This window comes from Xenia sp. Carnegie-2017, unplaced genomic scaffold (assembly GCF_021976095.1).
Source record: "Xenia sp. Carnegie-2017 unplaced genomic scaffold, XeniaSp_v1 HiC_scaffold_4, whole genome shotgun sequence".
NCBI lineage: Eukaryota > Metazoa > Cnidaria > Anthozoa > Malacalcyonacea > Xeniidae > Xenia > Xenia sp. Carnegie-2017.
The window spans coordinates 3,262,715-3,280,372 of NW_025813504.1; the positions used below are offsets into that span (position 1 = coordinate 3,262,715).

Consider the following 17,658-nt stretch of genomic DNA (forward strand, 5'->3'; position numbering starts at 1 on the left):
CAGAGCGATTGTATCGCAAGTCTATAACTCGCATTTTTACTTTTTACAGAGCAATCGATGAAAACATCGATTTTGATAGTGCTTGAAACTTGAAATACTAAATGGTTGTCATCTCGATATCAACAATTGAATATCCCTAAAGACTTTGATATGTTTTAAAGGAAAACCGCAGCGTAAGAGCAGATCGACTAAGTTCACCTCATCTTGCTTCTCGATTTATCACTTTGATTCACTTTTCGTGAACCTTTTCATTCCAAAAAATTCGTTATTTTTACGCTCTGATCAAGATCCGAACTCTACCATTACCAAGGGACAAATGATTTAAAAAAATTAAAATGAACAAGCGAAAGACTAGAGCCTGACGTGTGCTGACGAATGATGACAACAAATATTTTTTTGGCTTCAATTTTTGGCTTCGGTTATCATTCCAGTTATTCAAATGTCGAGTTCACTGCTCGTCAGTAATCTAGACCTACTATATCTATGATCGACACCTTAGGCATAATTTTGTTGCGCAATGACTGTGACATCGTTGCAGATGGGAAATAGTAGTAAAACACCTTGCCAAAATCAATATTGATACCAGTGATTGATACATATTATATCTACCATGGTCTCTTACATTGCGAGTATTGATATTCTGCGCTATACTAAGTCGAAGTTTCAGTTGTTTGAATATTCAAGAAGGTATTAACGTCGAGATTTTTAAGCTGAAAAAACTTATGAACGCTTTTTGGTGCAAGCGAGTATGAACAAGCAAAATTGGAATAACGACGAAGAGTATGATCTTGTGAATTTTCAGAATTGCCTTTTCCGCAGAGTCAGAATGACATATATGCTTTTTGCACGAGTAAGGTCAGATTCTGACGTAGTTACTTGCTATAGATGATAAAAATCACTCAATTATGCTTATGGCCCTTAATGATGTATGTATCGAATGGAATTAATATGGTGGTCAGTCACTCAAAGTTCATTAAAATGACCTCGTATTTTCATTTAATATAAGCCATCTCCTTAATTATTAAAGCTTGCCATAACACTACAGTTGTGTCCTTGAAGCTGTTTGCTTTGTACCCTATTGATATATATGTATATAAAATAATGCTACTTCTTAATTTTTAATGCCTGCTATAACACTGCAACTGTATTCTCGAAACTCACTGGTTGCTTTGTACCATATAGATCATATAAATAATAAGCCTCTTTATCAATACTTAAGCTTGCTATAAAAAGGCAAAGTTCTTTATTCCCAAATGCTGGTTACTTTGTAACACTACCATATAGATATATGTACAAATAAGCCACCATCTTAATTATTAAAGCTTGCTATACGAATGCAGCTGTGTCCTTGACAATGTTTGATTTGTACCGAAAGATGTACATAAATAATTATCCTACTTCTCAATTTTTAATGCTTGCCATGACACTGGAACTGCATTCCTGAGATTGGGTTGCTTTGACCATATAGTTATAAAAATAAGCCACCTCCTCAGTTCTTAGAACTTTCTATAACACTGCAACTTCGTTCTCTAAGATGTTTGCTTTTTACCCTATTGTTATATAAATAATAATTATCCTTCTCAATTTATAAGGTTTGCTGTAAAATTGCAACTTATTCTCCAAGCTGGGTGCTTTGTACCCTATAGATAAATAAATAATGAGCCTCTTCCTTGATACATAACATTAAGCTTGCTAATTTGTTGTATAGCTGAAGCTCATTTCTTTGGACATGATCATTCTCTAACATTAAAAAAATAATTTATGCACCTCAACTATATAACTATATAGTAATATTTTCTACTCAACTTGTTTTATGACATTAGCTGATGGAAATTGTCTTTACAATGTTTGTTCTATTGTCTTGATTGCAAATGAAAATCTTTCCACCCTACTGTGGTGCCTCACCAGCCTTGAGTTATATGAAAATGCTTCATACTATGCTAAGCACCCCCTTTATTTCTCAGTAAAGAGCGAGAAAGCGAGGTTATTAAAAGGATTATTATATGGCATTATTTGACCTGAAATGAAGCTTGATTTCTTTCTCTTCCTTGATGTTTTTACGGGTTGATTTTCACTTTTCTAGTTTCCGTCCATAAAAAAAATCGTTTGAAATTGTATCGTCTAGATAGTTTAACTGTTTTCCAACTGTTTTTCCTTTGAATCACATTCGTAAATGGTTTTTTGTTTCGTTTATTTTGCGTTTTGCTGTTTGCTTTACAAAGTTTGTTTACATTTGACTGTAAAATTAAGCGTTTTGGTCCGTGGTCGATAACGGGAAAATAATAGACCGGCAAAAATGTTTCTGAGCCATTCAAAGCGCGCCACTTAGCCGGAAGTGACGCTTGCCTTTATAGTTACCATTACTTATTTGTACCTGCATCTGCAATGTTGCAGCCTTGTCACACTGTGTCACGCTGATATCAGCGTTGTGGTTGCGTGAAGGGTACGAGTGATTGTAGTCTGATCAGGTGCCTTCACTATAAAGTGACCAGGATGTTCCACTTTGTGGAACCCTCATACGTCGAAATCGACGGAGTCCATTATTACCATTACTTATCATTACTTACTTTATTGTTAGCTTTTCTGCAATGTTATTGGTTATATATATTCTGTTAGATTGATGGATCTTTTGTGGTTGGAAATGCGCCGGTTATTGAAAGCTTGAATTTAACCCCGTATTGTGAAGAGTATAAAAGACTTGGCTTTGGTTCTGTACTTGAGGAACGTATAGGGAGTAAAAGTGGATCTTGGAGGCTTTCTATGGTCAATCTTTCGTACGCAGCCTGTCGAAGGTAAAGTTATAAGAAAAATGGTGGAGATAATTTTCAATTACAGAATTGTTATGTTCAAAATTTCCGAATAAGACTTAGGAGCATTTAACCCTTTCTTTAATACTATAAGTGTTTTAAAACTCATATTTATTATCGTATAATACATTTATTTCGCGAAAGCGTAAGCTTTACAAGTCTTTGAAAAATAAACATGTTTTGACAAAATAGTCATCATATTGTGGATTTTTCTTTCAGTTACCCGGCTGTTTTAGTGGTGCCACAACACGTGTCCGATGACTCTTTGTTGCGCGTGTCTAAAAACCATCGCCATATGCGTTTTCCTGTTGCGACGTGGAGACATAAAGTCAACAAATTCGCCGTTTTATTGCGATCTTCTGCCATTGAACGAAGCTCTGTGGCATCCATCATTCGCTCTGGTGTAGCTGCAAGTGGTGGAAGCACTGACGCAATACGTTCATCCAACGTGGAGCAAGATAAATATTTATCTGCCGTTGGTTAGTTGTTTATATTTATCGTTTTAAATTTCGTTCCCTACACTCACATGTAAGTGCCCCCCCCCCCTCCCACATACACACAGATCTATTGCCACCCTTGGTATCACAGCAATATATATTACTTTAATATAACTATGGGTACGGTTTTGTGGATTCTGTTTTTATTGAAAATTACAATTTGAATTAAAGTATCCTCGAAAAATAAACGAGAACTTTTGAAAATGAATTGTATAATTGTTTTTCTAAAACTGAGTTATTTGGATGTAGCTTAATTTTCTACGCTATTAATTTATGGATACTGTTGATTTTTGTAAGATATTTATGTATGAAATAAGTATTTAGGGACTGTTTGCCGTTCTTTAAGTTTTATTAACATTAGCAAATGTACCTGCACTTATCACTTTTTTCTTATGGATCCTAAAGTTTGGCTTTGAGCATTATTATGTGATTATGTAACCGTGATTTTTTGTGCTTTTAATTTTAAGTGTCTTCAAATCCTGTATCGTGGAATAAAGCGGAGGCGAAACATCACTGGCAGCCAACGTCAGCATGTCTAAAGCAACGATGAATCTACGATCAAATGACAATGCATCTAAAAGTGTTTCTGTTGTGGATTCCGTTGACAAAGCAATATCTGAGCAAGGATGGGAGCCTGCCGCACTGTACGTTTTTTAATCTTTCTTGGTGTGTTTATTATCTCTATTATTATCTTAGCGATAGTCAATGGCGATAGTAGTGTATGCCCTCAATACCCAAGCGTAAGATCTTACGTTTTGTCATATCCAGTTCCTTTGAAATCGAATGTGTTTTTTTCAGTTCCATTTTCAAATGCATATATAAATATTCTCCACTCCCCCCTCCTCCCGATGACCGAACTGTCAATGTCTCTGCTTCACGTACGAACAACTACAGGTAATACTTCATGCTGTTTTTTGTAGGTGACGTCATATGCTCAAGTAATGTTAGATCCATACTACCGAACAATTAATGGTTTTAAAGTTTTAGTTGAAAAAGAATGGTTGTCCTTTGGACATCGTTTCTCACATCGCTGTAATCATACACATTCAACGCAATCAAGTGGATTCACGCCTGTTTTCTTGCAATTTCTTGATGGCGTCCATCAGGTTATCATTGTTTCTTAAAGTTATCATAAAAAAATTGGGGTTAAGATGGTCTGGTGTCCGTCGTCTGAGTATTGTGCGAAATGATTTTTTTTTATATTACACAAGAAATACGTTTGACAAAAGCTTGTGTTAAGCATATTGTTGGGTTGTTTTTTTAAAACTTTATTCGATCAAAGGTGCTTTTCTCGCTATAAATTTGAAATAGACATTTAACGCAACTCTTAAAAGCAACTCTTTCGTGTTCATTATCTTCAAAGTTTTCGTGCATTGTAAGACTCAATAAACCTCTCAATGACTATTTCAATATCTTGTTAAATATCAAACTTTCTAAAGTGCATAGATCAGGTTCAAAAAATAACTTCTCTAGATAGTTAAATTCATTTTAAGAACATGTGCACAATATTTTTTCAATGGTCTTTTCGGGCCCAGAAATAAGTTACTCATCGCCATCAGTGACGCACTTAGGAGAACACGCTCGTTTCGTAAAGTAAAAACACCGTATATTATTAAAGAATTTTGGTGGGAAATGTTTAGACATCAATTGTCTCCCATCTTTTTTATTTGCTATAGTTCAAAATTAATGATAAAGTGACTTAGCTATTTGTTCATATTGTTTGTGTTCTCAGTTATTTATTTTTACATGAAAGTTTGGAAAAATTACTCATTTCTACATATTTTTTATGTTCTCAGGTATTACGTCAGTATCCACTATCCTTCGAATTCAACGAGTATTATTTACATTTCCTCGCCTATCATCATGTCTCCATGCGTTTTCGTACGTTTTTACTGGATTCAGAGCACGAACGTGTGCAGATGGGTTAGCTATCAGTTGCTGAAAAGAAAGATGCAAAGACTTCTAAATCTCACATAAAAAGTCTTTGGGATTACATCGACATGCTACACAAAAAATCATCATTATTTTATCATTTTAAGTTTTCGAAAGAACATTCTGAAAAGGTGAGTTGTTGATTTGCAGCCATATTTTTGCAAATCTTTGCAGCAACAGTTCGCATGCAGTGTAATGAGATTACCTGAATGCTTTTCGGTCATGTAGTTGTGTAATCACCATCAAATTGATTTAAAACAAGATCAAAGAAGAACAGGCATTTAACTCAGTTTATTTTTCAATGGACGCCTTGTTTATCTTTTATCGAACTCGTGTATTGGTTCAACTTGTAAACTTCATTTAGTAAATCCCAGAATATCCTGGATTTGTTACGTTGTATTTAAAGTGACTTTATTAGACTGTAAAACCCATTGAACTAAATAGAACTGGATCATTGTGTTGTATCTAAAGCCAGCAATTCAACTAGTCACAAAAAAGTCCATTTACAGTGATATTCTAGCGGGATTTCACCCACAGACACGCGTGTCTGAGAGTAAAATTTGGTAGTGTCAATGGTTAAACCTGAATAGTTTTCTTCTCTAGACAAATATGAGGGCAAATACGTATGTCTGTGTATAATTATATTGTGCTATGTTTTTAATGAGATAGAACAAAATTTGAACAAAATTTGCTTGTGTAAATAAGAAAGGTTTGATTATAAATTGGAACGATAAAAATATTTTTGTTGTTAGAATTTCGCTCACAAACACAAAAATTATAATTTATTGAGCACTTAAAATATGTTTACTAAATCACAAGGACTTGCTTACTTTATTTTCTCTTGAAGATTTTCTTCTAGTAAACCAGATTTAATACATTATCTTTAAATTCCCAGGTGCTTCGTCCTCATTGCAACGTTGCCAATCTAAAATTATGGAGTTATTTTGTTTTGGAGAATGTCTCCACTGGTCCAGAGTTTGATCAAGAAGTTATAAATGAGACAGAAACTGCTGCCGAGGAAGGACAACAGAAGTTAGAAGACAAGTACGATGCCTACAGGTATGAATAAGATATTGCGTTAAGAAGTAAGCGCGTTTCCATTAAAACTTAGCAAAGTACCTCTACGATTTGCGTGTTTCCATTGAAAATTAGTTAAGTACTTCGATACTTAGCGTGTTTCCATTTGAAAATTATTGAGTACTTTAATAGTTAGGATGTTTCCATTTAAATATTATATAGTGCTTCCATTGTTAGCATGTTTCTATTAAAAAATAGTTTTGTTGCAAACTTTACTATAAGTTTAAAAAAGTGATTTATAATATTCAATCATGCGTGATTATTTAATAAAATAGCTAACGCTTCATATTGTTTACTAGATACTGTCGAAGTGGTATATTTGGTGGATCGGCTCATTACGACAGTAGTAGCTGTGCATGTCATTTGTACGAGTATAATCGCATCGAAGAAGAGGCTGACAAACACACAACTCGTTGGAAAAAAATATGGGAGCGTTTGGAACAGCCTAAAATAACGAAAACGGTATTTATAGCAAATATACTTTCTTTGTGACGTGTTGTTTTACTTTTGCTTTGTAGACATTAAGTAAAGGTCATACACTGGATTTTTTGTAAATGGCTTGTGAATATCATATTTTAGGTCTCGTTTAGGCAGCATAACTACTTTTTTCTTACTGGAGTATGTGCATGGTGTGAATACCATTACAGACTGAAAAGTGTGCATTGTACGTATGAATACCATCACAGACTGGAGTGTATGCATTGTATAAATACATGACTGGAGTATGTACATGGTGTGAATACCATTACAGACTAAAATGTGTGCATTGTACATATGAATACCATCACAGACTAGAGTGTATGCATTGTATAAATATCAGACTGGAGTATGTGCATAGTATGAATACCATCCCAGACTGTGGTGTTTGCATGGTACGATAGAACACCATCACTAACTGGCATTTTTTCTTTACAGTTTTTAACATACAACGAAGAACTTTCCAGAGTCCGTAGTGGTGTACTACACAAACGAGATACGATGGACATAATACTTGAGGTAGCATTTTTGATTCTTTTTCTTTATGATCAATTTTATATTGATTGTAGATCATTTATAACTTCAATGACCATTTTGTGATTACGTGATTTTGAATAACTATTCTCGTTCATGCAATATACTCGTTCTATTGTGTGATTTTTGGTAAAATAATTTCTATATACAAAAGGATTTTTGTATTAGTTTGGCAATATATAAAAATGCACTTTTTTAACATTTTGTTTTGCTGTACTGGTAGCACAAACTGTGAAATTGTATTCGTGGTTTCTTGAAATATGTTGTATTCTTTAAGAACTAGAAAACACTTTCTGAGTTTCTAGAGAGTTTAGAAACACGTGATTGGGAGAAACAATAAACTACATGGCAAAGAGGAGCACGAAGTGCGTGTGTTTGCAAAAAATTTCGAGTTTCTTTAAAAATCTCACGAGTGTTTCTATATAAATCAATAGGAATAGGAAGATATTTTTCTGTATTTTCTTTATGAAATAACGTTTTAAGAAGAATATAAAGACAATGATTTCTTGAATTTTAATAACATGTTGTTTATATTTTTGCCTTGAAACTTTCCGCAATAACCACGGAAGTTTTTCAATAATTTTGGGAGACTGAAGCTCTCGTGCAATAAAGGGTTTTATAGACACGGCTCTTTCAGCATGGCACTAATCAGCACCCGTGTTTTAAAAGGTTTTTTTTCACACAATATGAGATTGGTATCATGCCGCCATTTTGAAAGATTCTCGAACACAGTTTGTACAAAATTTTAATGTCTCTGAATTCTGAATTTTTGATAAAATCTTGAAAAGTAGTCAGTTAACGCATTAGTTTAATCTTCATTTAATTTCTTTTTACTGAAATGGAGGTAAAGTGTGACCTACCTTGTGGCGGCTCACTTCACATGACAACACACCTTCTGTACTGGTTTCAGTAAATAATTTGTCTTGTTAAGTGACCTACCTTGTGGTGGCTCACTTCACATGACAACACACCTTTTGTACTGGTTTCAGTAAATAATTTGTTTGTTAAGTGACCTATCATATGGCGGCTCACTTCACATGACAACACACCTTTTGTACTGGTTTCAGTAAATAATTTGTTTTGTTTAAATTTTCATAATACGTTGATTCCTTTGTTACGTTTGTTAGGCTTTCCATGCCTGTTAAGATCTTAGCTTTAAAAAAATGTCAACATTGTTGTGTTTTGCAAAGAACAGACAGCAATTGCTAAAATTTGTAATTGAAAATTATTTTTACAACTTTTGCTGCGTATTTATACATTTGAAGTAGAGATTAACTTTGTTACTTTTATAAGATGACCTTGTAGAAACTGATTTCACTTAGTTTCTTTTACAGCTACATACTATGTGACAGATGCTGCTTTTATATTTCAGGGGAAACTTCAAATCGAAGACTACAGTAACCAAGGTTTTTCACGACCTCATTCATTTGAACCTCACAGTTTTTTTACGCCAACCAACAGCGATTTCTGTCTACAAGTGATATGGAATATTGGAAAAGGAGGTATGGTTTGCTGTGTATCTATCTATCTATGATGGCCATACAGTTGACCTTCCGTTGCATCTATAAGCACACTTCTTTATCTTGTCTACTGTGCAAAGTTTCTATGGAAATTCTGCAAATAAAATTTTACAACTAGCAAAGCTTTATAGCAGAATGCACGCGCGTTTATGTTAGTTAAATATACCCCTAGTATAAATTTAATTCTAAAATAAAAGTGAAACAATCGCAGCCAGACAATATTTTTGTGCTAGATTTATGATAATTGTTATGTCATACAACTGATAATTTATTTCATGATAATTGTGACGCCGCTTTTGTCTATCATAAATTTCAATGAGTGTGTACCGTTGATAATTTAATAATTTAAGAAATTTATTCAAGTAAGTCTATCCAAAATAAATTAAAATGACTTGGCTCGGTCCTGGCATCTTGATACCCCAAAACTGTTCACCACGCCTTTTAGTTACGATACATTTTGTGAAGAGATTTTGTGTCCTACCACCAAAAATTCTTTTGTATTTTAATATGTGTTTTTTGTAGGATTCAGATGCACAGAATGTGGATACAACTGCCACGAGAAATGCTTATCACGTGTTCCTAAAACGTGTCCTAATTACAAGAATCTAAAAGACCAGAATGATAGCATGCCATCTACTAGTAACTTACATGAGGTACAATATAGTACACTTGTGAACTTTTATTATTGATGTTTGTTAACTGCAAGCATTTTCCTTCCCTTTTAAGTTTATAATTATATAATATGTAAACAAAGAAGATATTGTTAAGTTTCGCTTTATATTACTCAGTTATACCGGATTAAGCTTTAGTTACACTGGCCAAAGTGATTTATCATAAATTAGTCATTTGAATAATCTTTATCATTCCATAGTCTCCAGGTATAAACAAATCTTCGAAATTTTTGTGTGGGTATCTATGGAAACGAGGTGCTTTATTCAAACAATGGAAGCAACGGTATTTTGTATTGGATACGGGAAGACATCAGGTAATATTCTTTATTGGCTATTTTAGCGAATGATATTATGATGGAATGTGATAATGAAAAATGGAAAACGGTGTAAAATAAAGCTTCTGATTTATATAAATAATAATTATCCTTCTCAATTTATAAAGTTTGCCGTAAAATTGCAACTAATTCTCCAAGCTGGCTGCTTTGTGCCCTATAGATAAATAAATAATGAGCCTCTTCCTCGATACATAACATTAAGCATGCTAATTTGTTGTATAGCTGAAGCTCATTGCTTTGGACATGATCATTCTCTAACATTAAAAAAATAACTTATGTACCTCAACTACATAACTATATAGTAATATTTTCTACTCAACTTGTTTTAGCACATTGGCTGATGGAAAATGTCTTTACAATGTTTGTTCTGTTGTCTTGATTGCAAATTATAATCTTTCCAACATACTGTGGTGCCTCACCAGCATTGAGTTATATGAAAATACTTCATACTATATTAAAAACATCCTTTATTTCTCAGTAAAACCGAGAAAACGAGGTTATTAAAAGGATTATTATATGGCATTTGACCTGAAACGAAGCTTGATTTCTTTCTCGTCCTTGATGTTTTTACGAATGGATATTTACTTTTCTAGTTTTAGTCCATAAAAAATAAATCGTTTCAAATTGTATCGTCTGGATAGTTTAACTGTTTTCCAAGTGTTTTTCCTTCGAATCACATTCGTAAATGTTTTTTTTGTTTCGTTTATTTTGCGTTTTGATGTTTGCTTTACGAAGTTTGTTTAATGTTGACTGTAAAGTTAAGCCTTTTGGACCGTGGTCGATTACGGGAAAATAATGAACCGACAAAAATGTTTCTGAGCCAATCAAAGCGCGCCATTTAGCCGGAAGTGACGCTTGCCATATAAAATTACCATTATTTACCCTTATAGTTACAATTACTTACCATTACTTACTTTATTGTTAGCTTTTCTGCAATGTTATTGGTTATATACATTCTGTTAGGTTGATGGATCTTTTGTGGTACGAAATGCGCCGGTTATTGAAAACTTGAATTTAACCCTTTATTGTGAAGAGTATAAAAGACTTGGCTTTGGCTCTGTACTTGAGGAACGTATAGGGAGTAAAAGTGGATCTTGGAGGCTTTCTATGGTCAATCTTTCGTACGCAGCCTGTCGAAGGTAAAGTTATAAGAAAAATGGTGGAGATAATTTTCAATTTACAGAATTGTTATGCTCAAAATTTCTGAATAAGACTTAGGAGCATTTAACACTTTCTTTATTGCCATAAGTGTTTTAAAACTCATATTTACTATCATGTAATATATTTATTTTGCGAAAGGGTAAGCTTTGCAAGTCTTTAAAAAATTAACATGTTTCGACAAAATAGTCATCATATTGTTGATTTTTCTTTCACTTACCCGGCTGTTTTAGTGGTGCCACCACACGTGACCGATGACTCTTTGTTGCGCGTTTCTAAAAACCATCGCCATATACGTTTTCCTGTTGCGACGTGGAGACATAAAGTCAATAAATTCGCCGTTTTATTGCGATCTTCTGCCATTGAACGAAGCTCTGTGGCATCCATCATTCGCTCTGGTGTAGCTGCAAGTGGTGGAAGCACTGACGCAATACGTTCATCCAACGTGGAGCAAGATAAATATTTATCTGCCGTTGGTTAGTTGTTTATATTTATCGTTTCAACGCTCGTCCCCTTCCCTAACATGTAAGTGCCCTCCCCCATCACAATTCCCCTTCCCCCCATACACATAGATCTATTGCCACCCTTGGTATCACAGCAATGTATTTTGCTTTAATATAACTATGGGTACGGTTTTGTTGATTCTCGTTTTTTTGGAAATCACATTTTGAATTAAAGTATCCTCGAAAAATAAACGAGAACTAATGAAAATGAATTGTATAATTGTTTTTCTAAAACTGAGTGATTTAGATGTAGCTTGATTTTCTACGCTATAAATTTATGAATACTGTGGATTTTTGTAAAATATTTATGTATTACAATATAAGTATGTAGGGACTATTTTCCGTTCTTTAAGTTTTATTAGCATTAGCAAATATATGTTCATTTATCACTTTTTTCGTATCAATCCTAAAGTTTTGCTTTAAGCATTATTATGTGCTTATGTAACTGTGATTTTCTTCTCTAGAAAAATACGAAGAGAAATACGTATGTCTGTGTATATTTATATTGTGCGATGTTTTTAATGAGATAGAACAAAATTTGAACAAATTTTGTTAGTGTAAATAGGAAAGGTTTGATTATAAATTGGAACGAAAATATATTTTTGTTGCTTGAATTTCGCTCAAAAACACAATAATTATAATTTATTCAGCATCTAAAATACATTTACTAAGTCACAACGACTCGTTTCCTTTATTTTCTGTAGAAGATTTTCTTCTCTTAAACCAGATTTAATACATTATCTCTAAATTCCCAGGTGCTTGTCCTCATTGCAACGTTCCAATCTAAAATTATGGAGTTATTTTGTTTCGGAGAATGTCTCCACTGGTCCAGAGTTTGATCAAGAAGTCATAAATGAAACAGAAACTGCTGCCGAGGAAGGACAACAGAAGTTAGAAGACAAGTACGATGCCAACAGGTATGAATAAGTTATTGCGTTAAGAAGTAAGCGCGTTCCATTTAAAACGTAGCAAAGTACCTCTACGATTTGCGTGTTTCCATTAAAAATTAGTGAAGTACTACTATACTTAGCGTGTTTCCATCTGAAAATTATTGAGTACTTTAATAGTCAGGATGTTTCCATTTAAACATTATGTAGTGCTTCCATTGTTAGCATGTTTCTATTAAAAAATAAGTTTAATGCCATTCGTAGCTTGCATGCTTAATTTTTGTTGCAAACTTTACTATAAGTTTAAAAAAGTGATTTACAATATTCAACCATGCATAAATTATTGATTAAAATAGCTAACGCTTCATATTGTTTACTAGACGCTGTCGAAGTGGTATATTTGGTGGATCGGTTCATTACGACAGTAGTAGCTGCGCATATCATTTGTACGAATATAATCGCATCGAAGAAGAGGCTGACAAACACGCAACTCGTTGGAAAAAATTATGGGAGCGTTTGGAACAGCCTAAAATAACGAAAACGGTATTTATAGCAAATATACTTTCATTGTGACGTGTTGTTTTACTTTTACTTTGTAGACATTAAGTAAAGGTCATTCACTGGATCTTTTGTAAATTGCTTTTGAATATCATATTTTAGGTCTCATTTAGGCAGCATAACTACTTTTTTCTTACTTGAGTGTGTGTATGGTGTGAATACCATTACAGATTGGAGTGTATGCATTGTACGTATGAATACCGTTGCAGATTGTGGTGTGTGCATTGTATGTATGAATACCATCACAAACTGGAGTGTATACATTGTATGAATACCAGACTGAAGTGTGTGCATGGTATAAATACCATTACAGACTGAAGTGTGTGCATGGTATGAATACCAATACAGACTGGAGTGTATGCATTGTATGAATACTAGACTGGAGTATGTGCATGGTATGAATACCATCACAGACTGTGGTGTTTCCCTGGTACGAATGAACACCATAACTGACTGGCATTTTTTCTTTACAGTTTTTAACATACAATGAAGAAATTTCTAGAGTCCGTAGTGGTGTACTACACAAACGAGATACAATGGACATAATACTTGAGGTAGTATTTATGATTCTTTTTCTTTATGATTAATTTTATATTGATTGTAGATAATTTATAACTTCAATGACCATTTTATGATTACCTGATCGTTAATTAACATTCTCGTTCGTGCAATATACTCGTTCTATTTTGTGATTTTTGGTAAAATAGTCTCTATATACAAAAGTTTTTTGTATTAGTTTGGCAACTTATTAAAATGAACTTTTTTAACATTTAGTCTAGCTGTGCTGGTAGCACTAAACCGTGAAATTGTATTCATGTTGTCTTGGAATATGTTTTATTGTTTAAGAACTAGAAAACACTTTCTCAGTTTCTAGAGAGTTTTAGAAACTCGTGATTGGGGGAAGCAATAAATTACATGGCAAAGAGGAACACGAAGTGCGTGTGTTTGGAAAAAATTTCGAGTTTCTTTAAAAATTTCACGAGTGTTTCTATATAAATCTATAGGAATAGGCAAATATTTTTTTGTATTTTCTTTATGAAATAACGTTTTAAGAAGAATATAAAGACAATGAATTCTTGAATTTTAATAACATGTTGTTTATATTTTTGCATTGAAACTTTCCGCCATAACCACGCAAGTTTTTCAATAATTTTGAGAGACTGAAGCTCTCGTGCAATAAAGAGTTTTATAGACACGGTTTTTTGAGCATTGCACTAATCAGTATCCGTGTTTTTATAAGTTGTTTTTTTTTTTACACAATATGAGATTGGTATCATGCCGTCATTTTGAAAGATTCTCGAATTTTGTACAAAATTTTAATGTCTCTGAATTCTGATTTTTTGATAAAATCTTGAAAAGTAGTCAGTTAACGCATTAGTTTAATCTTCATTTAATTTCTTTTTACTGAAATGGAGGTAAAATTGACATCTTAATGTTGGAACTTTTGTAAGTGACCTACCTTGTGGTGGCTCACTTCACATGACAACTCACCATTTGTACTGGTTTCAGTAAATAATTTGTTTTGTTAAATGACCTACCTTGTGGTGGCTCACTTCACATGACAACACACCTTTTGTACTGGTTTCAGTAAATAGTTTGTTTTGTTAAGTGACCTACCTTGTGGTGGCTCACTTCACATGACAGCACACCTTTTGTACTGGTTTCAGTAAATAATTTGTTTTGTTTAAATTTTCATAATACGTTGATTCCTTTGTTACGTTAGTTAGGCTTTCCATCCCTGTTATGATCTTAGCTTTAAAAAATGTCAACATTGTTGTGTTTTGTGAAGAATAGACAGCAATTGCTTAAATTTGTAGTTCAAAATTATTTTTACAACTTTTGCTGTGTATTTATACCTTTGAAGTAGAGAGTAACTTTGTTACTTTTATAAGATGACCTTGTAGAAACTGATTTCACTTAGTTTCTTTTAAAGCTACATACTATGTGACAGATGTTACTTTTATATTTCAGGGGAAACTTCAAATCGAAGACTACAGTAATCAAGGTTTTTCACGACCTCATTCATTTGAACCTCACAGTTTCTTTACGCCAACCAACTGCGATTTCTGTCTACAAGTGATATGGAATATTGGAAAAGGAGGTATGGTTTGCTTGTGTATCTATCTATCTATGATGGCCATACAGTTGACTTTCCGTTGCATCTATAAACACGCTTCTTTATCTTGTCTACTGTGCAAAGTTTCTATGGAAATTTTGCTAATAAAATTTTACAACTAACAAAGCTTTATAGCAGAATGCACGCGCGTTCATGTTAGTTAAATACATCCCTAGTATTAATTTAATTCTGAAATGAAAGTGAAACAATGGCAGCCAGACAATATTTTTGTGCTAGATTTATGATAATTGTTATGTCATACAACTGATAATTTATTTCATGATGATTGTGACGCCGCTATTGTCTATCATGAATTTCAATGAGTGTGTACCGTTGATTATTTAATAATTTAAGAAATTTATTCAAGTAAGTCTATCCAAAATGAATTAAAATGACTTGGCTCGATCCTGGCATCTCGATACCCAAAACCGTTCACCACGCGTTGTAGTTACGATATATTTTGTGGAGAGATTTTGTTTCCTACCACCAAAAATTCTTTTTTATTTTAAAATGTGTTTTTTGTAGGATTCAGATGCACAGAATGTGGATACAACTGTCACGAGAAATGCTTATCACGTGTTCTTAAAACGTGTCCTAATTACAAGAATCTGAAAGACCAGAACGATAGCATACCATCAACTAGTAACAAAAGCTTACATGAGGTACAATATAGTACACTAGTGAACTTCTATTGATGTTTTTTTACATGTAAACATTTTCCTTCACTTTTAAATTTATAATTATATAATATGTAAACAAAGAAGATATTGTTAAGTTTCACTTTATATTACTCAGTTATACCGGATTAAGGTTTAGTTACACAAGCCAAAGTGATTTATCTTGAATTAGTCATTTAAATATTCTTTATCATTCTATAGTCTCCAAGTATCAACAAATTTTCGAAATTTTTGTGTGGGTATCTATGGAAACGAGGTGCTTTATTCAAACAATGGAAGCAACGGTATTTTGTATTGGATACGGAAAGACATCAGGTAATGTTCTTTATTGGCTGTTTTAGCGAACGATATTTTGATGGAATGTGATAATGAAAGATGGAAAACGGTGTAAAATAAAGCTTCAGATTGTCAATGTCTACTGGTTTCTGTTAAAAATTACTATAGAAAGGTCAACTTTGTTGTTTCTTACCATAGATTTGTGCCTATTTGATTTAGTCCAAATCATACTTTGCGATACCTTCTTTTTGCGATTTCACGTTAAATTTTCATTGTTCTTTTTGTGACATCACGTTAAAAGCAAGAGTAACAAAAAGTGCATTTTAAAAATCGTTACATTACTGACAGAGCATGGAATTGTTAAAAGAACTTCTGGGAACGGGAGGCGCATGATTTAAAGCTTGCGACTTTTTTGATGGTGAAAATCGCAAAGTTTATGCTGTGCAAATTATTCGATGCACTTATTTCTAGTTCATTGCAATTTGCTGTCCTTAGCATTAACATTTTACGATGTCTATGTTTTCACAAATTAATTGGTTTTGTAGCTTCGTTACTATGATGAAGTAAGCGATGTTCATTGTCAAGGTGTTTTAAACTTATCTAAAATTATTTCATGTGAAATGTCACAGTTGAATTGTAAGTTTTATTTCAATATTTTGCTCTATAGTCTTATTTCTTCCATGGTTTTGACGAGCTTTTAAAACAATGCTCAATTGACTTGGTTGCATCACTGAGAAAAACGACTTTTCTGTTAACTTTGGATTTTTTGGAGTGGGTGTTGTCTGTTCCAAATTAAAACTTCTCCTGTGATATTTCCTTAAGAGCAAATGTCTTTGTGCACCAGCTTGAATGAATTGAAAAGTTTTATGCTTTTTTGGTATCTTTTAAAGGATATTTATTTCTGTATATAAAAATTAATAATATATTTAAGTATAGAACAAGTTGCAATTACTTATTTAATTGTACGATAAAACTGTAAACACGATTACATGATTGTAAAAGTGCTGTTATTGTATTGTCGTGTTTTTTTTTTATAAAAATTTTGAATTTCATTGATATTTTTAGCAAACGAGAAGCAAGTTTTTTTCGATGTAAGTAAATATATTTGTGTATCTTTCATCGCAGTGTTGTTTGTTTGAAGCTTCAAGGTGCACTAAATCATCACGAATTTTGATTGGTTTAAATTATTGTATGAAAAACCATTTGGTTAATCGTGCTTGTTATTTTCTGTGAACGATGTAAGCGTGGCTAGCATTAAATAATGGTAATAAGCTCTTTTATCAACTTTTAAACTTTCCCTGAAGCTTAAAGATGATCCTTTCTTTCCACTTTTAGTTGATTTAGCTTGACATTGAAAAAGCAATCTAACATTTTACGCTGATAACATTGAACCCTGTTTTTACAACTTTAAATAAAACTGATGGAAGCCATCATGCATGTAAAATACTTATTCTTCTTAAAGACTACTTTCACTGCCTTATATGCTTCTATAGCTTCGTACAGAGAAACGATTGTATAATTTGTATGCTGCGACGGAGGAAGAAGCCAAGAAAGGGATATCTAAATTACAAAGCTTGGATACGTAGAGCTTCCACGGTCCAATCATGAATTTCATTATAATCAAAAGAAATGT

At 33.1% G+C, this 17,658-nt stretch overlaps 1 protein-coding gene across 1 annotated transcript; it reads left to right on the forward strand.

Annotated features, from left to right (window-relative positions):
- The first annotated feature begins 603 nt into the window (after nucleotides 1–603).
- On the forward strand, nucleotides 604–15,016 carry LOC124455916. The gene is made up of 18 exons (XM_047006525.1): nucleotides 604–855; nucleotides 2,617–2,792; nucleotides 3,027–3,286; nucleotides 3,772–3,970; nucleotides 4,225–4,410; nucleotides 5,101–5,367; nucleotides 6,132–6,295; nucleotides 6,613–6,775; nucleotides 7,229–7,309; nucleotides 8,697–8,826; nucleotides 9,367–9,497; nucleotides 9,716–9,829; nucleotides 10,814–10,989; nucleotides 11,242–11,484; nucleotides 12,267–12,428; nucleotides 12,779–12,941; nucleotides 13,430–13,510; nucleotides 14,928–15,016. Exons 6-14 carry the CDS (start codon nucleotides 5,305–5,307, stop codon nucleotides 11,264–11,266), a joined length of 1,047 nt encoding a protein of 348 aa, XP_046862481.1. The 5' UTR covers nucleotides 604–855; nucleotides 2,617–2,792; nucleotides 3,027–3,286; nucleotides 3,772–3,970; nucleotides 4,225–4,410; nucleotides 5,101–5,304; the 3' UTR covers nucleotides 11,267–11,484; nucleotides 12,267–12,428; nucleotides 12,779–12,941; nucleotides 13,430–13,510; nucleotides 14,928–15,016.
- The last annotated feature ends 2,642 nt before the right edge of the window (nucleotides 15,017–17,658 follow it).

Excerpts from the sequence above, each read along its gene's own strand:
- LOC124455916 (XM_047006525.1), top strand. The coding sequence starts at position 5,305 with ATGCTACACAAAAAATCATCATTATTTTATCATTTTAAGTTTTCGAAA. Across the intron at positions 6,776-7,228 it reads AGCCTAAAATAACGAAAACG|TTTTTAACATACAACGAAGA; the intron begins GTATTTATAGCA and ends TTTTCTTTACAG. Across the intron at positions 9,830-10,813 it reads TGGATACGGGAAGACATCAG|GTTGATGGATCTTTTGTGGT; the intron begins GTAATATTCTTT and ends ACATTCTGTTAG.